This window comes from Trematomus bernacchii, unplaced genomic scaffold (genome assembly GCF_902827165.1).
Source record: "Trematomus bernacchii unplaced genomic scaffold, fTreBer1.1, whole genome shotgun sequence".
NCBI classification, from domain to species: domain Eukaryota; kingdom Metazoa; phylum Chordata; class Actinopteri; order Perciformes; family Nototheniidae; genus Trematomus; species Trematomus bernacchii.
In genome coordinates, this window is record NW_022987617.1 from 42,529 (window position 1) to 65,184 (window position 22,656).

A 22,656-nucleotide genomic window follows, 5' to 3' on the forward strand; every position below is an offset into this window, starting at 1 on the left:
ACTTGTCTACACAGACATCCACTTGAAGTCAACAATTTGTGTGAAGAATGTGCTGACATGGGGGTTTAAATTGCCATGCCTCTTTTTGGCTTTCGAGCCCGTCTCAGGATTAATGCCCAAGGAAGCACCTGAAAACAATAAGCCAAGACAACAATTTCAATTTTACATAGATGTATATGTTGCATCGTTTCTTTGAAGGCACATAAAGGCAGCGGTGCCCCTTTCAATTGAAGTAAAACCTGCACCAAAGACAGAAATTAGTATTTAAAGCCAAGCAAGAGCGATAAAAGCAAGAAAATCACTTAATTTGTTGTGTTATCACAGAGGATGGTCTGAATACAGTATTTTACTATGAAATAATACAGTAACATGTTGTGAAATCCTGGTAATCATTTATCCTGTACATTTACAGTAATTAACTGTGCCTGCATTGATTTCACTGTGAAATTCAAAATTACAGTATTATATTGTGAACATTACAGGTGAAGACTGTAAAGTGGTAAAACAGTAATTTATTGTAAAATAATACAGCTAAATATTGTGAAATCATGGTAATATTTTACAGTGTAGGTACGTACTGTACTGTCTGAATTGTCTTTTGGTTTTCATTTTGACTACTTTCATTTTTCTTTATTCTACTTTAAATGTATTTTTTTCATGTAGTAGGTGGCACCTGATTTATTTAACAAAAATACTGTGTTTGCTTTTTAATCATGTAAAACAGAATTAGTCAACTTTATTCTTATTACGACCTATTTTGATACTAAATATATGTTCTTCTTTTCAAAAGTTACATTGTTCTGTGTTCTTACATGAATACATCTTATTTATATTTATAGTCGCTTGTATTTATTTGCATTGTATTGTAATACAAATATGATGTAAAGCAGGGGTGGGAAACCTCCGGCCCCCGGGCCGTATACGGCCCGCGAGACCATTTGGTACGGCCCTCGAGGTAATTTATAAACACACGCAAAAAAGAAAAAAAATTAAGAAATCTAGACCGCAAAAAAATTAAACAACCGAGTGCCTGTTTTTCCTGGGTTAGGTCAGGGTCCTTGAACACAACACGAGCCTAACGTGTCATCACGTGGTATATGTCCCGTCTGACAGGAGTGCAGTTCTGACGGAGAGCACCAGAATGCGGCTCCGGGACGGGACTTCACAAATTGCAGTACCCATAAGGAGCCGTACACATGCCGCAGTTTGTGCGTGGCTGTGTCTTTAGTTGTAAGCCCAGTGGCGATCTGTTCATCTGTCATACTGATCATACAGTCAATAACTTTGTTGTTATTAGCATCTGGTTAGCTAGCTATGCTAACGAATATAAGAAGCTTTTTCTCCAACCAGTGAGGTAAAAGCATATCTTTATATGATCATTATAGTTATAAAAAAATAAGAGAATAAAGGTAACAAGTATAAAATACTATATGACAGTAACAAAAAGTTATTAATAAACAAGAATATTTTTAAAAGGGGAGTTATTTGTAAAATATCCATAAAGAAAATCTGCTTACTTTCTGTTTCATATGGGTGTTGAGAGATGTATTCATAGATCTCCTAGTGTTGCTCTCAAAGTGCACCAGATTGATGCTTTGAACTTCAACATTTAAATAAAAATCTTCCCGGGGGAGCATGCCCCCCGGACCCCCCTAGAGGAGGTTAGGTCCCCCCCCCCCCCCACTTAAATCATGTCAACATGAATAAAAAACTAAATACATTTGCACACATCTTGTGTCCATATCTTTCTGTTTTGGTGGTCATGCAACAACCGTGCACGTGAATGCATACGCGAGTCATGGTAGATATCTGGATTAAGAGGTTGCTTTTTCTTTGCACAGCATGAAAGAAAGGTGAAATGAATGGGCTGTGATTTTAGTATTTTTAAGCAGAGGTCAATGATTTGTACGGCCCTCGGAGGATGTTGACAAATGTAAATGGCCCTTGAGAGGAAAAAGGTTTGGGTGCGGGTATTGTGATACTTAAATCAGGTTACTGATAAAACAAAAATCATTTATGCAGTTTACTGTTTTGCTCGAGTTATATGATAAAAAAAAAAACATTAGTTTTATGTGAGAAATAATGTGGCACAAGTAACATTTTGGTTGCAATTTATTTTCATTATAAAGACACAAAAATACAGTATAAATCACCTGTAAAGCAGGAAACATTCTGACATGTTGCCTTCAAGGTGCAAACATGTGACTGTTGATAGCATAGACTGAATGATACAAAACCCCGAAACATTCATATTTTGATCAAGTAAAAATAAATTGGTGATAAATGAAATGTATAATCTTTAAACTGATTGAATTATTGAATCATTGAGTAACGGCTTTGTTTCTAAAGATGTTGGGAATTTGTACTTTACTCTTTTGAATTGTCAGGTGAAAACAAGTGAAAGAATGAAGGGGAGAGAATGAGCGTGATGTCTGCAGACAAGCACTCATCCCCCACATAATATATATCACTGTGATAATATGTCATCATTAGAACTGATGAGGAAGATGAGTGTTCAGCCGGAGCATGTGGATAATGCGACAGCCCGGAGGAGGGTCCCGCTCAGCGGCCGGTGATTGACATTCTCCCGCAGACCCATCATCTGCTGATACGGCAACAAGCTGGATCAAGTCAGCCATATTAAGCCAGACTATGACCGGAAACCTAGTTGTTTTACTGTCAAAGTAAAAGCAAAGGGAAACTCCAACCATGATTATATGCAATTAATGTTTGACCCTTGTAAATGAAGAAGAAAAGGAATTTAGATGTAAGTAAAACATAGTAGCCTAATACCACGGTGTATAAATATTCAAATACTCATACAGCATTCAAAATGTTACTTTAATAAACGTGCAAAAGTATTAGCATCAATACTTACAGTACAAAAAGTAAAAGTATTCATTATGCGGGATGCTTATTTTGAAAACAGTTTACTATGACGAGTGATTGATGTCATGTGTAGCCTATTATTTTAACTTTGCAGCTGGTGAAGGTGGACCTGACTTTACTGTCTTTTTATATTACCAGGAATCTTAATCCATCATAGAAGGCTACGCCATAGATCATTGGTTGATTTATATTTTGTATTATGAACCTGCAAATTAACTAACTAAAGCTAATAAAGGGGAAAAGGGAAAAAATGTGCTTTCAAATTGCAGTGGGGTAGAATTATGAATTAGTATTAAAGGGATATATTCAGGTATAGTACAAGTTTTCTAGCTCGAAACTGTAGTTAAGTACAGTACTTGATTACATGTATTTAGTTACCTTCCAACATTTTCATACGGAAAACACCAGCTTTTTTTCTAGGAAAACAGAAAAAATAACATAAATAAATATTTGTTGTGATAAAACATAATTTTCACAATAGTATTTTACTTTTATACTTAACTCAACAAATAATTACATTTTTATGATTTTATTTTTGAAAACTTGGACCGGAAGTGCTGCATTCCGAAATGCTACCATGACAATGTTTTGGTGACGAGGTGCAGTTGCGGTAGTTTAGGAGCGGTAGACGCCAAGTAGAGGACAGGAGAAGAGACCGGGCCCAACAGGAGACAGGGGACAGCATAAATGGCCTCGGTGCCTAAGGAGTAAAGAATGGGCTCCACGCTATCTCAGCCATGGCCAGATCCACTAACAGAAGCGCCGAGGACGGGGACTCACGGGTAACCGCCCCCACGGAGCGCGGAGAGGCGCGGGACCTGGCCGAGCCCCGGGAACTGTCTCTGGAGGAGGTGCTGAAGTCCTACGAGCAGCCCATCAACGAGGAGCAGGCATGGGCGGTGTGCTACCAGTGCTGCAGCGGGCTGAGGAGGCTGCCCCGCCCGCCGGCCGGGGGATTCAGTAGGTTGAAGGACCCGTCCTCCATCCTCCTGCACCGGGACGGAACCGTGTCACTGCCGCAGGAGACCCCACACCACGGTAGGACAGCTGTCCGTTACTGATGTAACTGACACCAACTTCTCTCTGCTCTGTTTGTTACAGCTCTGACACAAACAGTCACTGTGAAATATACATTTGAACAATTTGCCTGTTCTGTACCAATTAAGTTATCGCTTACCGTTTCACTATTAGGCCTATGTGTTAAATAACGAGCCACTTTTCAATTCGGCTTATATCTATGTCAACAAATCAGCACTGTTTTAGTACAAATTTGTTTTTAACTGGTCCGACTGATTCCCGCTGTCTTCCTCCTTCAAATCACTCCGCCATAACACCTGCAACTTAACTGAGCAGACACATATTCATGTGTACATTCTTAAACACATCCTACTTACAAACCAACAGTGCGGAATTAAACCATGTCCACCATTGTTTCATTTAATATAGGCTATTGAATAAGGTTTAATGTAGCAGGGACCTTGAAATAAAGCAATGCTACTTGAAAGTGAATTCCGTACTGAGTTTGGCACACAGGAACATCCTGTTCACAGGAGAGACGCATATGCTATCCCGTCCCAAACAACTTAATATCCCAGCCTCATTGAGCTTTATTTACAGTTTAATAATAGCCCAGCTCTCCACTTTGAATATAGATAGTATTTGTCATATTTCATTATACTGTACCCAGTTTCTGAGATAATATTCTTTTGTGTAAATATTTTTTTCTACGTATTTTTCTTTCTGTGTGTTTGAACAACACAGTCTCACTCCCTGATAGTCCAATAGCGACGCTTGGTCAGGGTCCTTTGGAGTCTCCTTCAGCTTCATAAACGGACGAAAAGAGCTTTCAACTGATTACAATGTATTCCCATCGGCGGCGATATTTGACTCTCAGGGAAGCACCGCATCGGTTCATGTCGGCGGCAGTTAAAGGCAATGTGAGCGTCCATTCCCATTGGATAACGGATAATTTTACACCCGGAAGTAAGTATTCTCCTTACTGTCGATTGATTTTACAGTGATATCTGCACTACTCATCAACTAAAAAACACCAGATTATCCTTGTTAATTACACAACATTGATTGGTTTAAATTGTGTACAATGCTTTTGTATTTTTCCCCTTCGATTCGGAGAAACAAATAGAGAGGCGACGTCCCGCCCATCTACTTCCGACCCATTGGACCTTATTTCGGAAAAATTATGTATTGAAGTCAATGGGGAGAGAAAACGTATCTTTCGATCCCGTTTGAATTGTGCCATGAATTACACATATGATGTTTGTCAATCTTAAAAAATAATTTCCATGTAAAAAAAATCACAGTTTGTCGTAAAACTGTTGAAATATAAGACTATGAAAAATACGCAACTAGAAAGACTACAAATACCAGAGTCGCGTAAGTGAGCACGTTAGTTAGCATTACAGCCTTAGCCTTGACATTTTTATTAGCCTTAACATGAAGTAACATTAAGTAACCCAAAATGTTAAACAGTAAGAGTAGTAGTCATATTTTGTGAACCCTTTGAAGAGTACTGTCACACCGGTGTGATCATTCTATAATACACAGTTTAAGCCCAGATGCCCCCGGGGGAGACATGCTAACGCTAACGCTACATTAGCATCGGCGATCTTTTCTACTTCATGCTATCTGCACAAATGGTTAACATTGAACATTAAAAAGATCAGGCAGTTCAAAGAGAATCAAAGGAAGGCAGGCAGGCAGGGAGCTTTGCATGACATTCTTCTGGACGTGTTTCATTGTGGTGATAGTGAGGGTAGTCAATCCCTTGTTTGGCAAGACAGTAGTGACGGCCATCTTGGTGACGTGTGTTGTTGTGCGAGACCAGAGATGTAGTTCATTGAGCGGTTTCACACAAAAAAAAGTCTTACTTCAAAGTTTTACCGCAAAACATTTTTTTTTTTACTTGCAAAATTATCTTTTAACCTGCTACGCACCGCCCCCCCGGTACCGGGCGGATAAACGCGTCATTTGCAGGAAACAACGTCTAAGGAATCTTAATATTTAATAAACTATGAATGTTTTATATCCATGTAACGGGAAGAAACTCAGCTAACTGATCTTTTTAATTTTTTTTTCCAAAAAAAATCCACAATGCTAACACTCAGCCTCTGAATTATCCACGAGCGAAAAAATGTAACCTATCACTGCACCTAAACTCACTCAAAACTCCCTTATTACTTATCCTATATGCACAGCCAACCAATCGATTAGCATCTCCTGGAGACACAGAATCTGGAGGTGCCCACCTCAACACTCAGTGATAAACATTTGCGACGCTATAAATGAAAACGTACATCAAAACATGTGGGGCTAGGTAGCTACAAACGCTAACATGGCTTACCTTGGTCAAAACTGGTCTTCAATGGCATTAAAACGATAAAAAAACGATGCTGCAGTTAATCCATAGGTTAATCCAATGTGTCTGTGTCCTCTTTGAAATGATTTCTGATAATCCATAAGCAATAAAACTGCTTTTTCGTTTCCAAATGTCAGAGCGAGAGATCGCTTCACTCTGGTACAAACCTGCATGCGGGAAGCCCCCACCGTTTGTTTTCACAACGAGTGTGTGTGGGGGCCCCCCCCTTCGATCATATTGGCTCTAACGGTCAGAAAGAGGTGTCAACCATCAAAATCAACCAAGGGGGGCCAGAGATATGAAAGAAAAAACATTTTCACCCAAATCACCTCAGAGGTGGAGTGGTTTTGGCTAAACCTCTCTAAAAAGGTCAAATGTCACTTGTTTTGCATCAATCTTGATACAGGGTACTTATTATATGTTGTACTTTGGATTCCTAAAGCTTTTAGTCTACTAACCCATCATCCAAGGGTAGTTTTCACTATAAGTAAAAAAGAATTTTTGGACGGACACTATAATTTACAGTTTTTTACTATGTAAAATCTGAATTGTCTTTAAAATAAAAAACATCTATATTGATTCTGACTTTTCTACATCCAACTCACAGGTTTATCATTACTTTGAGAAAAAAGATTATTAATTTAACCCTTTTAGAAGGGAAGATATGGTAATTTGTTCTGGGAATGGCATTTTCGAGCCTGAGACCTGAAAAACAGGCTCAGAGCTTAACAGGTTAAATTGACAAACATCATATGTGTAATTCGTGGCACAATTCAAACGGGATCGAAAGATAACTTTTCTCTCGCCATTGACTTCAATACATAATTTTTCCGAAATAAGGTCCAATGGAGGTCCACCGGAAAGGGAGGGAATTCGCCTCTCTATATCTTTTCGGAGTTTAGGATGGCAGAAGACACTACACTACCCATAATCCTCAGCTATCGTTTAGGACTACACCATGCGCTTTGCTTGACAAACCCCGTGATTAGTCCTCAAGCTCTGTGATTGGATGTTGGAGTGGCAGTGCACGAAGTTTACGCCGAGCGTCAAACTTTGAACTGGAATGAAACCCATCGACGGCACACTATCCAAAACAGGACTCGAACGTGTCCACCCCCCCACCCCCACCTTTTATTGGTCATGCGTACATAGCTACAGTGTAGTTATTAGGGATGTCCCGATCACCTTTTTTTGCTCCCGATCCGATTCCGATCATTTGATTTTGACAATCTGCCGATACCGATTTTTCCCGATCCGATCTTTATGCAATGCATTAAGAGGAAAAAAAAGGTAACAGATAACGGCTGGTCATCCAACGCGATGAATTCAGCTATCTTGGCTGTTCTTTTTTTGGCCTTTTCACTGTTCTGGGGTAGTTTCTCTTTCCTTTTAAAAGTCTCTGAAAGTGTCGGTTGTTTCAGTGCCGTTACCTGAGTGGCCGCTGTGTACTCGTCGTGTTGTTGTTGGTGGTGTTTGTATTAGATTGGTCATGTTGAACGTAGCTCTGTTCTTTCCACCACGCGGAACCTCCGCCTTGCAAACATTGCATCTGGCTGTTACACTGCCTTCGCTTTCAATTTTATAATACTTCCAAACTCCTGACATTTTCTCTGTCCCGACTCCCGAGTCACCAGCTGAACGTAGCCTCTTGTTAGCTTACTGCTACTATTAGACACTGCGCCCACTCTGTTGCCAGATTTGAGAGAAATAAGCAACCAGGTCTATGAAAACAAGCCCAAAAGAAGCAACACATACATGATGTTGTGTAATTTTAACCCAAAACTAAGGCCTCAGGATGACTTTAAGACGTGAACATGGTCATTTTTGTTTTGTAACATTAAATAAAATGTATAAAAATATTTTATAAAAAAAAAAAAAAAAAAAAATCCGATCCCCGATTTTTTTCTCCCGATCCCCGATCACGTGATTTTCACGTGATCGGCTCCGATCCCCGATCACGTGATCGGATCGGGACATCCCTAGTAGTTATGATGATGAAAATCTTAGGTCACAAGCTCCTCCAACAGTGCAACACAATAAAACAGCTAAACAGAAAAAATAGTGCAAGTAAATACAAAAATAAAAATAGTAAAATAGTGAAATAGTGCAATAAGAGTCTATAAACAAGTGAGTGGAATATGATATATTAGATACATAATTTTTAAGTAGCAGCCAGATGAATGTTATGGATGTTGTTTCAAAGTTCAGGTGTTTAACCTCTTAAGCCCTGAGCCTGTTTTTCAGGTCTCAGGCTCGAAAATGACATTCCCAGAACAAATGACCATATCTTCCCTTCTAAAAGGGTTAAATTAATAATCTTTATTCTCAAAGTAATGATAAACCTGTGAGTTGGATGTAGAAAAGTCAGAATCAATATAGATGTTTTTTATTTTAAAGAAAATTCAGATTTTACATAGTAAAAAACTGTAAATTATAGTGTCCGTCCAAAAATTCTTTTTTACTTATAGTGAAAACTACCCTTGGATGATGGGTTAGTAGACTAAAAGCTTTAGGAATCCAAAGTAAAACATATAATAAGTACCCTGTATCAAGATTGATGCAAAACAAGTTAAATTTGACCTTTTTAGAGAGATTTAGCCAAAAAACCCCACTTCTGGGGTCATTTGGGTGGATTTGACCTATCTCTGGCCCCCCTTGCTCGATTTTGATGAATTAAATCTCTTTATAACCGCTAGAGCCAATGGAATCGAGGGAAAGTTATATACACACCAAAACGTTAACAAATAAGGAGTGAGAGTGACGAGTGACCAAAACCGGAAGCTGCATACACTCTGGTGGCTACCATTAGCAGCTAACTTTTCCGCTCCGATTTTTACATAAAAAATGGAATTATGGATTATAAATATTTTTTTCAAAGGCACAGGTACATTATCAACCTATGGATCAACAGTTGTAGCATTTTTTTTCTTTCGTTTTAATGCCATTGAACACGTCTTTTGACCTAATTGACAGCTACGGTGAGACGATCTGCCGTAAATGCTCCGTAAAGGTACGTGTTGTGATGTCTGTGTTTGCTTCCCCTGTCACAAGTTCGGATCGCTCAGTGATGATACTATACCTAAATAATCAGTGGAGTCTCAGCTTTAATCGGCTATATTGTATGTGCAGCTCCGATAAGTAATAAGGGTATCTTTATCTTGAATTGTGTGCCGCAGTGCGTTAGAATGTTTTCGCTCAGGGGTCATTTAGACGCTTCTTATGAGACTTGTGTTTTGTTTTGGTAAAAATGGTTCATATCTTCAGTTAGCTGAGATTATTCCCGTTAATCTAGTGCTACACATTAATAGTTTCATAAATGTTAAGAAGCCCTGAGACATTATCTCGAAAAAAAAACGGTGGGAGGGGTCCAATGGGGGGACCGCCGTGCTTAAGAGGTTAATAGTCTTATTGCCTGTGGGATGAAGCTGTCCCTGAGTCTGGTGGTTTTAGTCCTGATGCTGCGGTACCGCCTGCCAGACGGCAGCAGACAGAACAGTTTGTGGCTGGGGTGATGGGGGTCTTTTATAATCCTGAGGGCTTTCTTTAAGGTTAACCTGGTATTTTTACTCCACTACATTTATTTTAGTTACTTTACAGATTTGGATTAATGATGTGAAATATAAACAACCCTTAAATCAGACTTTAGTTACACCTGAGTACAATTCAGTGAAGGTGATTGTCAAGTGCAAACAATCAGGCGAGATATTTGATAGTGAAGAAGACTAAAAATGTATCTGCAGATCCCTATAAAGCATATTCATTACTCGTTATTCTCTACTAATAGTTAATTAAAGACTGTATTGCTATTGCTGTATTGTAGGCTATTTTGCACATCCCTTTCAAGATTTCAAGATTTTCTAAGGTTTATTGACATATCATATACAGATGAAGCGTCTTATTTTGGACAGTTTAAAGTGCGAGGGTCGTGATCAGTTCATGCACGTTCCGTGATGGCCGGCCGGCCCCCAGTCAGACTTGATACCGCCCCCATGATAAATACATTTAATTATTGTGAAGCCAGCTGCAATGGATCATTGATCCACCAGGGGGTGCAGTGGGGTTCCACACTGGAGTCATGTGAAATCAACTTCTAAATAATAGATGTTGTTTAGTCGGAAAAAACGAACGAGCCGGCTCTCCCGATTTTTAATCCTAATTTAATCATCATCATTGATGTTTATGTTCGCCGAATTGACATGAAATCACTGACAAATATGAATATTCTGTATTCAACTTCATTGAAACGATCAGGATGGGTGTTATTTTTCCCCACAATGACCAAGTCGCTGCAAATGATCCCATGTATTACATGTACATGGCCACATTCTCAACAAAGTTACGTAACGAAACATTCTGTATTCCTTGCTTACTTTTTATTTAATGCTTTATAACAGCTGGAATAGTTCGTTTAGAACAGGCACCTCACTCGCAATCTGCTCCTCCGCAACGCCTACCACCTACCTCCGGCTGAAATTATGAATGTACAGTAAGGCATAGTAATCATAGATAACACGGCAGGGTCCGTTACAGTTTGTTTTCATCTGATTTCAAATATTTCAAATGTCTGAAGTTAATAAATACATTCTCAGTGTTCAAGTCAATAATAGTCATATAAGAAAAGTACTAAGGTTCAAGGTTCAAGGTTCTTTATTGTCAATCTGACATAGCTACAGAGTAATTATGCAGTTGAAAATCTTATGTCACAGGCTTCTCCAACAATGCAACATAATAACATAACATAATAACAATAAGAGCAAGAGCAATACAAAAATAATAATAGTTATAAAAATGAAATAAAGTTATGATGTGGAATAGTGCAGTATGAGTCTATATACAAGTTATTGGAATGATATATATATATTAGGTATTAGATACATACTACTGAGTAGCAGTTGAATGTTTGAAGTTGTTTCAACAGTTCAATTTTTTAACAGTCTCACTGCCCGCGGGAAGAAACTGTCTCCGAATCTTCTTGTCCTTGCCCGGATGCTGCGGTAACGTCTGCCAGACGGCAACAGAAAGAACAGTTTGTGGCTGGGGTGATGGGGGTCTTTGATAATCCGTAGTGATTTCTTCCTGAGCCGCTGGGAGTAAAGGTCCTCCATGGATGGCAGCTCCGTCCTGGTGATGTGCTGTGCAGTTTTCACCACCCTCTGTAAAGCCTTACGATCGAGGTCGGTGCAGCTGCCGTACCAGGCCGTCATGCTGCCAGTGAGGATACTCTCTATCGTGCACCTGTAGAAGTTGCAGAGTATCCTGGAATCCATTTTGAACCTCCTCAGCCTGCGGAGGAAGAAGAGCCGCTGTCGAGCTTTCTTGGTGATGGTGGTGGTGTGAAGAGACCATGTCAGGTCCTCAGTGATGTGGACCCCAAGGAACCTGAAGCTTTTGACTCTCTCCACCGTAGTCCCATTGATGGCGATGGGGGCGTGTCCCTCTCCCTGCTGCTTCCTGTAATCCACAATCAGCTCCTTTGTTTTGCTGATGTTGAGATGGAGGTTGTTCTCCTGGCACCAAGATGTCAGGTTTTCGACCTCCTCTCTGTATGCCGTCTCGTCATCGTCTGTGATCTGGCCGATGACGGTCGTGTCATCAGCAAACTTCACGATGGTGTTGGAGCTGTGTGTGGCCACGCAGTCGTGGGTGAACAGGGAGTAGAGGAGAGGGCTGAGCACGCAGCCTTGAGGGGCACCGGTGTTAAGAATCAGGGTGGAGGATGTGATGTTTCCCACCCGCACTGCCTGGGGTCTGCCCGTCAGGAAGTTCAGGATCCAGTCGCAGAGGGCGCTGTTGAGCCCGAGGTCTCTGAGCTTGATGGCCAGCTTGGAGGGCACAATGGTGTTGAATGCTGAACTGTAGTCAATGAACAGCATTCTCACATATGTGTTCCTGTTCTTCGGGTCCAGGTGTGAGAGGGCAGTGTGGAGGGTGAGGGCTATGGCGTCGTCTGTGGACCTGTTTGCTCTGTAGGCAAACTGCAGGGGGTCCAGAGATTCAGGGAGGGAGGAGGTGATGAATAATTTGACTAACCGCTCAAAGCACTTCATTATGATGGAGGTGAGTGCTACTGGGCGGTAGTCGTTGGGGCAGGTGATGATTGTCTTTTTGGGGACAGGAATGATGGTGGAGTGTTTAAGACATCTAATCTGATCTAATAACAGAGATTTTATAAGGACTTTTCAATGTTCGACATCGCTCATGTGAAATACAGTAAACTGGATGTTGTGGTGCCGAGAGGCGGGGTATCAAAAGTACAAGCTAAACTTTTATTTAGCATCTGAACACACTTGTAAACAACGTGATGCCCGGGAAGCGAAGACCCGGCGGAAACAGCTGGTCTGGTTCACTAAAATGTCCGTGTACAGTATATCTGGTACTAATGTATAGCGGATCTTTGTTAAGATCCATATGTCACGGATAGAACTATATATTGAGCTTTAAAACAAATGATATATATTATAATAAAATAAACACCGGCTGTTGTTATGCCTGCTGTAACGTTTACTTTCTCCGTTCTCCGCTTAAGTAATTATTACTTCCTGGTTAGCTTTCCGCTCGAAATTTAAATCTGAAAATGGCAAAATAACGGAGAAAAAAACGTTCACAGAGAAGACGACAACAATTGTCACTTGCACTTGTCATTTAGCATCTGAACACACTTGTAAACAACGTGATGCCCGGGAAGCGAAGACCCGGCGGAAACAGCTGGTCTGGTTCACTAAAATGTCCGTGTACAGTATATCTGGTACTAATGTATAGCGGATCTTTGTTAAGATCCATATGTCAGTAGAGATGGGATGGCAGAAGGTGCTATATATATATATATATATATATATATAATTCCAAAGCTGGTAAAGACCTTTCAAATTTAGCAATAATAGTCATATAAGAAAAGTACTGATTTGTTCTTGAATCAACTTTTTTATGGAAAATGTTTTATGTAATTTTATTTCATTTTAAATAAAATGAAAGACATTCACAGTTAATGTAATTAGATATACATTATTAATGCCATACATTTTTAAATGTAATTAGATATACATTATTAATGCCATACATTTTTGCATAAATATTTATTCAGTATGATAGCTGTCTAACAGAAGTTAAATCCATTTCTCACTTATTCTGACAATGTACTTAACCCCAAATAAAAGAACCCAATAAAAATAGTTGTTAAATAATAGTGAAGTCACGTTGTAATAACAATAACTCATCTCTCTCGGTTTTTTTTGTTTTCTTTGTGTGCTTTGCCAAAAGCCACTGTGTCAAGTGTCCTAGTTGGGTTACCGTAACGAACAGCAGCCGGCTCTCGATTTTTAATCCTAATTTAATCGTTTATGTTCGCCGAATTGACATGAAATCACTGACAAATATGAATATACTGTATTCAACTTCATTAAAATGTTATTAACGTGCCTAAACTCAGTAATTCACTAAAAATTACTGATCCCTCCGCGTCGCGGAGGGATCTTGATCCCTGGGTGTTATTTTTCCCCATAATGACCAAGTCGCTGCAAATTATCCCGCTTATTACATGGCCACATTCTCAACAAAGTAACGACATGACTCCCAATATTAATTAAAATGCTTTTATGGATTTAGAAAATATTTTTATTGATTTAAAACATAGTTCTATGTATTGATTTAAATTTACATGCATCCGCTAAGAAAAATAGTCCGTTGTTACCGTTTTTTAAACAGTCAGAATGAAACGGCAGCTCTCAGCTGTGTGTTCACACTCCTAACTCTGATCTTTCTTTTCCAACAGTTAAGTTAACTGTAGGTTACTCTGAGTGACAAGCTTACAGTTAGTGAAGTAACACTTTTTTTTTGTGAGTCACGACCTCGCTGTTTCATTCTAACATAACGCTCCAAATATGACTGTTTCCACTCGGACTTCAATACAGCAACACCATTGTTTGGTTTCCATGGTAGCGTGTCTCTTTAGTAGCGTGCACTCCTTTCCTGTAAATTACAGGTCCAGCCAGGCAAAACAGTAATATGAAATATGAACGTTAGTTTTTAACTGAAATGATCAAATAAAGTCAAAATGTCACAGTGTTTACAAACATTGACCATACCGTTCACCAGCCCCCACCCCACTCTTTGTTTAAAACGAATTGGCCATCGGAATGTGTGTGTCCCAACCCCCCCCTGTGATATCTCTTCACAGGGGGGAGAGAGTTAGACGCTCGTGAATTGTCAACGGGGGGGGGCCTCTCTGCACGGAGGAGCCGCGGAGAAGTGAATCACAGTGATCTGCTATTTTAAAGTAAATTCAACACATATCGACCCTAAATATAGCATATATTAAGAACGAGAAAGTGTTAACATCGTTTTTTGTAAACATATGACCAATGTGCGAGGGTGATGACATCAGAGCATCGTCCTATGGGCTTAGCCCCGGACAGGTACAACAGGTATTCACTCAGAGGGGGGTAGTTACCCATTTACATGTCAAAAAGCAACATACAGTAGGCGGGTGGGGGATGGTGAACGTTTACATTTCTCTACAGCAGTGGTTCCCAAACTTTTTGTGCCCAAGGCACACCAAAGGACAAGTAAAAATCTCAAGGCACACCTATTGTGCGAAATAGCCCTTATAACACGTGTTATCACTCATATCATGTAAAATATCTGTAAATGTGCATAATTATTTACTAATGCCAAATAAAATGTATAGATAGAACAATCAGTGGTTCAAGTTAGTATATTCCTCAGTGTAACATATCCACTAGTTGCAAAGCTTAAACATTTTTATATATTTTTTTATTTTAAGGGAAAGGATGTTTTCACTACTCAGTTTGTCAACTATGTTACGGACAAACTTGATGTCATTACAATCATTTGATTAAGTCCTGCACTTCAAGTAAAATCAAATTTGAAAGGCTCTTGAGTCTATTCTACCATATATCCAAAGATTTTTTAAAGTTTAAAAAATAATTGTATTAAAGTTTTGTTTTTTCATGTGATATGTTCAGCACTGTCATTAAGTTTAGGGATATTTTGTATTATAAAACTACCATACAGGTCATTTTGATAGTTTTAAGAGATGTCATGTAAAACTCCAACCTGTGTAGATATACATTATACTATAAAGGATATCAGAAGCACTATTTTAGATATTTTAAATTTGAAAAAATGAGGTGCAACATAGTTGACAATGAAAGTCAAACATTTGACGCAAATAACATAGTTGACTGGATCCATCATTTCAATGGTAGGCCTTGCCTGGATGACCACATGTCATTTTCTTGAACAGGTTAACATCACATTTGCACATATAATTGAATTAAAATCATTAAACAATTGTAAACCATAACAATGTACGTAACATTGTTGATTGTCAATGAGTATATTAATTGACCATGTGCTATTATACATAAAATATTGTAAAAATGTAGAGGACAATCACCACAGTGTGTTCAAAATGTCTGCCAAAGAGGAACATGGCATCATGTGATGCTGGTGACATGGTATTGGGACAAACAATTTTTGAGTTAAAGGGGGAAGTTCTGTTAGTAACATAGTTGACAGAACTTTTGCGGACATTCATATATTAAGATATTTAAATTATTTAAAGGGGGAAATCAATTAAAAATATGTTATTATTCTTTAGTATTTAGACTTTTGAAATAAATGAATCATTTTTTAAATTTACTTTAATGGTTTTTATTCATTATTTTGAATCCAAGACACCCTCAACTGAAAAACGGACATAGCAAAAACTGACAATTTAAGAACATCATGACACATTTCAAGCTAAATAAAGCATAGGATGCACATAATGTTTGTGTGATATTATAACATGCTTTCCAATAATAGGCAAAATATGATATTTTTGAAGAAAATAGTTAGAATAATTATAATTATCATCAATGGACATCAATGGACATGGAATGTACCCTAAATTGTAGAATCACTCAGCAGTTACATACACCAAACCTTCCAGTTATATTCCTATCAATATTATGAAGGCTTTTACAGAAGGGTTTGGTCATATATAATTCATAGCCTGAATTATATAACATTTTATACCTAAAAACATGGTGAAAATTGATATTTTAGGGCTGTTGACAGTATTTTCTGATTTATGGAGTGATACAAAGAGATATCCAAAATCCCTTCTGTAAAAGCCTTAGATACTAATATGACTACAAAATGAAACAATAATTTTGATCCTGGCTTTATCCAAAGTTCAGATTTCGGTTCCTGAAATGTGTTAAAATATGCGCATATTTCATGAGATAATGGTTCATTTGGATATTTAAACATGCTATTTCAGAAAACTTGTAATACAAAAAACAATTGCCTTATTGTAAGTAATTAACTGGAGAAATATTTAGCTGATATCTTTAAGTTAAAAATACCCTATTCACCTGGGGTGTCTCGCCTTAATTAGATGTTTGATAAGTGCAGATCACATAGTAAAACACGTACACAGATACATTATTTTGTATTTTTATTAAATTCGACAATGTCAATTTCACTTTCCACTATGTCCACCGTTGTTTTTCACAACCAATGGCAGAACTTTATTGAGGCCTGTAATTAGTCAACTACAGGTCTCTTGAGTCAGTCTTTTTCTTCCAAAAAGCTTGTGACAAGATGTTATTGCTCTTGGGGCATTAAAAACAAGATTTTAACTTTAGTTTTTTATATAATATCTGCATTTTCTATTGTGAAAAACTAAGTCTTAGTTATTTAATATATAGCGCCATCTCCTGGTTAAACCCTGAAATTGGAGAATAGTGGGAGGGCCTAACATTCCTGAATACTGGTCTTTGGCAGGCAACTGGCTGGCAACTGGCTGGCAGTCGGCAGGAAGCTGTATGCTGGGGTCCAAAATAAGAGGCTCCATCTGTACACAACTACGGTGTAGTTATGCAATGAATGAAAAACTTGGGTCGCAGGTTCCTCAACAGTGCATTACAAGACATCTATCAATATGTGTGTACTTCCACCATTAAACTGTCATATTCTGCACATTTCTTATACTATCTACATACATCTTATAAGAGTATAATACATAATGTATAATATCGGTTAAAATAAGTGCTTCAATATAGTTAACATTGCAGGAAAGTTGATTGTCAAGTCCGTTAAGTACGTTAAGTACTTTGTCAGGCTTAATATTTAGCTGTAGATACCCCCAAAGCTTTTTGCTTACATGTATTTAAAAGAAGACCTTAACCTAAAGTATTATTTAATGTTTTAATAAAGCCTAATTAGTTTGTCTGTTTTGCACATCCTCCTATTAATATCTGTGTACATCCGGCACTTAACTGTTTTATTGTAGAGATCACTACAGTATCTTCTTGATATTTTTCTATTCTATATTTCTATCATTGACCTTCTACTTTCCTCCTATTTTGTATGTACTCTTAATATTTAAATGTTTTCATCAAATATAACATATTCAAAAAAACATGCAGCAGACCTTAGGCAAGGCAAGGCAAGGCAAGTTTATTTATATAGCACCTTTCAACACAAGGCAATTCAAAGTGCTTTACAAAAATGAAAGACATTACGAAAAAGGCATTTAAAAACAGTCATTAAGAAGCAACACAATCTACCTGCATTGCAATTACTCTAAACGTGTAATAACGTGCTTTAACCAGTAAGTGGTTTGGGTTAAAAAGCTGTCAAGTTTACAGTGTTAAAGGTCCCATGTCATGCTTTTCCGGTTATTACCCGTCCCCTTGTGTGTTATGAAGGTTTTTATGCATGTAAACGGTCTGCAGAGTCAAAAACTCAAAATACACCCTGTAGCGAGTAAAACTCTAACACAGAAAAGACCTCCCCAAAACGCCTCGTTGGAGATTTCTCATTTTCCATTGTTTACTTCCTGGGTATCGTGACGTAGGGATGGCCAGTAGCCACGCCCAGAGCTATGGCCGCACCCTCTGCCAGCCTTTCACGTAACAAAGCTTCCCAAAATCTTTCAGGATTCATGCCGGATATGTACAGCGTAGGGCACTGAAGAACGATGCTGTTCCTACTTTATTTGGACCAGCGGGAGATTCGGGTACACAACCTGTAAGTATTCATTGTTGTTTGTGTATTTATGATGTTTAAAACAAACAAGGTATCTACCACGACTGTTTAAATGGGTAAATCTTTTTTTCTGACTATTACGTTTAAATGCTCTCTGCAGACCCATGCTCACAGCGTTATAAACCTTTTCTTACTCAATATCAAGCCACACTTATTGTTTTTACTTCGGCTGTGAGTGTTTGTGTGTGCTCAGGATGAGTTTCGCTTGTTCTAGCTTTATCGCCAAGCCTGTCTGCTCCTCCAGCAGTGTGTGTGTCTGTGTGTGTGCAAGCAATGCTAACTGGGCTAACTAAGTTGCTAGCGTTTCCATATATCAACTCCAATGTTAGCAGAAGGCCTTACATGTATCTCATAGCTGGAGAATGTCTGCAATCACACACGAAATACTCATAGACAGTATACTCCGGGTGATTTACCGTACGGTCAGTACATTATAGTTGGCGTTCCTGGCGTGTATGCTACCAAGCTACCGTTCATAGCGTGTATGCTACATAGCTAAACAACAAGGCTACCTAGAGCTAGACATGCTAGGGAAAACATTGTTTTCATGCCAGCTACAATGAATGACCGAACGTAGCAGACTACCCGTATAAGATTGCAATTGTAAACATGTTCTTGCTAGCCTAGACTAGCTGTTGTTCATAGTAGATTGGCATATTACACTGAACAACTAGCAAACGTAGGTTAGCATATTAGCTGGCAAGCTAACTGTGTTGGTTAGATAGATAGATTAGATAGATACACACTCCTACCACAACTACTACTAACGAATCTAAAACAACTAAGTTTCTCTAATATTTTGTGATTTGCATTTGATTTCGTCCAGCCAGATCAGGAAACTCCTGGCGTATCTGGCGGACAACACATGACGGGATGACCACTCTGATGCCTCGTCCTAAAAAGCCCCGGCAGCCGCTTACAAAGCTGCGATAGGCAAGATGCCGAAAACGCCTATAAGGGTGGATGATATACAGTGTATATATGTATATTTACACATGTTCATTTTGTACATTTCTAAAAATAGAGTTTGATGGAAATACTTAGTATCCTTTCTTCCCTGAATGATTTGCTCCTATAACATATCATTCATATATAGCAAACCATGATTTGATTTCTCATCAAACAGTAGTAGTTTATTACAGGTAAAAATAACTTACTCTTCTATAACAACAGTTGTAGGTACAGTTCGGTTAGTTAGCGTATAAAATATACGGCTGTACCGAGGCCATTATAAGACTGATGTTCCGCTGAGAGCGAGCCGAAAAAAGCACTGTTAGACATGGGCGGAGCCTCTCTGGTGGTTGACTAATCAGAACAGAGTGGCCGAGCTGACCAATCGGAGCACACTGGGCTCACAGGGAGGGGGGGGCAAGAGCTGCAACTAGCCGTTTAGTGGAGAGAGTGAATACTGCTGAATACACACACTTTACAGAGATCAGGCGCGCCGGATTCATTTTAGAAGTGGGGGGGCCAAAAAAGTGCGTGTGTATGGCCCAATCCCAAACTACGCCCGACACACTCCCCCTCCGTGACGGAGTGAACTCCGTGGAGTGACACATCAAGGTTCAAGGTTCTTTATTGTCAATCTGACATAGCTACAGAGTAATTATGCAGTTGAAAATCTTATGTCACAGGCTTCTCCAACAATGCAACATAATAACATAACATAATAACAATAAGAGCAAGAGCAATACAAAAATAATAATAGTTATAAAAATGCATGAATACATGAGGCTCCCTCCTGTCAGATGGAGGGAGACAGCGGCAAGCTTTGGGACAAACTCCCCTCTCTCCGGCAGAAACAGGAAATGCCGTAACTACAACGGTTTCAAATCAGCATCTCTTTGACAAAAAATGTAAATTAATAACTCAAATAAAACTCCAAGCATCTTTAATTGTGTTACTTTTTTGTAAAGCTCTTTTAGTTTTAAACCTTATGTTTATAAGCTTATTAGTTTTTGCAACAGTCTGTAAATATACACAACTTTATAATAAAATGCACACAATTACCTTTTTCTAGACTAAACACAGGTAGCCTATGATCCTAAGTTAAAAACATATGAGGTTATCATGAGGTTGTTAAAGGGCCCATGTCATGGCCATTTCCACTGATCATAATTACATTGTTGAGGTATACTAAAATAGATTTATACTGTGCAATTTTCCAAACTCACATTGGTTTCGCATACAGCATCTCTGTCAAGCATGTGTATTCAGCAGTATTCACTTTCTCCACTAAACGACTCGTTGGAGCTCTTGCCCCCCCCTCCCTGTGAGCCTAGTGTGCTCCGATTGGTCAGCTCGGCCACTCGTTCTGATTAGTCAACCACCAGAGAGGCTGCGCCCATGTCTAACAGTGCTTTTCCCGGCTGCTCTCAGCGTAACATCAGTCTTATCATGGCGTCAGCACAGCCGTATATTTTATATACATATATATTTTTAACTGTTGTTATAGAAGAGTGTGACGGCCCCAGGGCCTTTGTCTTACGATGGGGTGGAGCTGAAGAGGCTAATCAGCACGATCACGGACACCTCCGGACACTACGGCCCCAGTCTCTCTCCAAAGCGGCTGCAGGAAGACTAACTCTGCGATCCTCTCAACCACCTATCTGCATTTACCACAATAAATGTGCCGTGGTTTTGTAAACTCGTGTATGTCTCCTTGTCTTTGTGGCCTACGAGCCGCTCATAACAAAGAGTAAGTTATTTTTACCCGTTATAAACTACTACTGTTTGATGAGAAATCAAATCATGGTTTGCTATATATGAATTCAGGGAAGAAAGGATAGGCCTACTAAGTATTTCCATTAAACTTTATTTTTAGAAATGTACAAAATGAACATAAATATACATATATACACGGTATATCATCCATTCCTCCTCCTTGCATCTTGCCTGCGCACAGTCGGTGCGGTGCCTTTTAGCACGACGCCTCAGTAGTAGTAGAAGTGCCTTTTAGCACGTCATGGATTGTCCGCCAGGATCTGGCTGGACGAAATCAAATGCAAATCACAAAATATTAGAGAAACTTAGTTGTTTTACATTCGTTAGTAGTAGTTGTGTAATGAACAGCTTGCCTGCTAATATGCTAACCTAGCTTTGTTTACCTTGGTAGCTAACACGATATGAACGTTAGCTTGGAGGAAAGGCAACTATAATGCAGTGTAATAAAACTACTATGAACAAAAGCTAGTGGTTCATATTAGGCTAGCAATAACGTGTTTATAATTGCAATCGTATACGGGTATTCTGCTACCATACAATGTAACTTGCATGAATACATTGTTTTGCGCTAGCATACAGCTAGCCTCGTTAGCTACATGCAGTATATGTACGGTCACAATGTACGGTAAATCACAGTACAGTATACTGTATGAGTATTCCGTGTGTGTGAATGCAGACATTCTCCTGCTATGAGATACATGTATGCAAGGCCATCTGCTGATATTAGAGTTGATATATGGAAACTCTAGCAACTTAGTTAGCACAGTTAGCACTGTGTCAATGGCTTAGCAGTCCAACACAGTTTACACATTTAAACAGTCTTGTTTGATAAATACACAAATAACAATGCAAACTTACAGGTTGTATACCCAGATCTTCCCCTGCTCCAAACGGTCCAAACAAGCTGTGCATATCCGGCCTCAAACTGGGCAATGTTTTGGAAGCTTTCGTCTGTGAAATGCCGGTTCTTCGAACCTCTGGAGGAGGAACACGCCGCTGCTGGTGTGGCCATAGCTCTTCGGGATTGGTCCATTTCGTTCCGGGTACCGCATGACATCAGGCGGTACCCGGAACTAAATGGAAGACTCAAATGGGCAGTGACGTATCTCCAACGAGGCGTTTTGGGGAGGTATTTTCTGTGTTAGAGTTTTACTCGCTACAGGGTGTACTTTGAGGGTTTTGACTCTGCACACCGTTAACATGCATAAAAACCTTCATAACACACAAGGGGACGGGTAATAACCGGAAAAGCATGACATGGGAGCTTTAACATCGCAGTTTATCAGTGGGTTATTGATTCTGCGTCAGTCTTAGGACAGTCATACTATGAAGTCTTCATGGACAACATAATCAGCTGATACCATCGTACAGTCAGAGACAACTGTTCATGGAGGCTTGGGCACTTTTTCCAGTTATTAACTCCGGTATTAACATAGCTATCATCTCCACATTTTGAGAAAGTTACAAGCCGTTTGACAGCAGCAAATCTGCATATTTCACAGAAGGCCCGTTTAGTGGTTTTGCAAATAATTAACCACTCTCTGTTTTTGTACCATTCTGCGTTGAAGTACCTTTCTCTTTGCCCAGACGATCTAGCGGTCTCCTTTTTT

General features: G+C 39.1%; 1 protein-coding gene across 1 annotated transcript in view; it reads left to right on the plus strand.

Annotated features, from left to right (window-relative positions):
• Positions 1-3,508: 3,508 nt before the first annotated feature.
• Positions 3,509-22,656, plus strand: part of spire2 (spire-type actin nucleation factor 2) — a 95,496-nt gene continuing 76,348 nt past the window's right edge. The window contains exon 1 of the mRNA XM_034132664.1: positions 3,509-3,927. Coding sequence (XP_033988555.1) covers positions 3,627-3,927 — 301 coding nt within the window. The 5' untranslated portion in view covers positions 3,509-3,626. The remainder of the gene's footprint in view (positions 3,928-22,656) is intronic.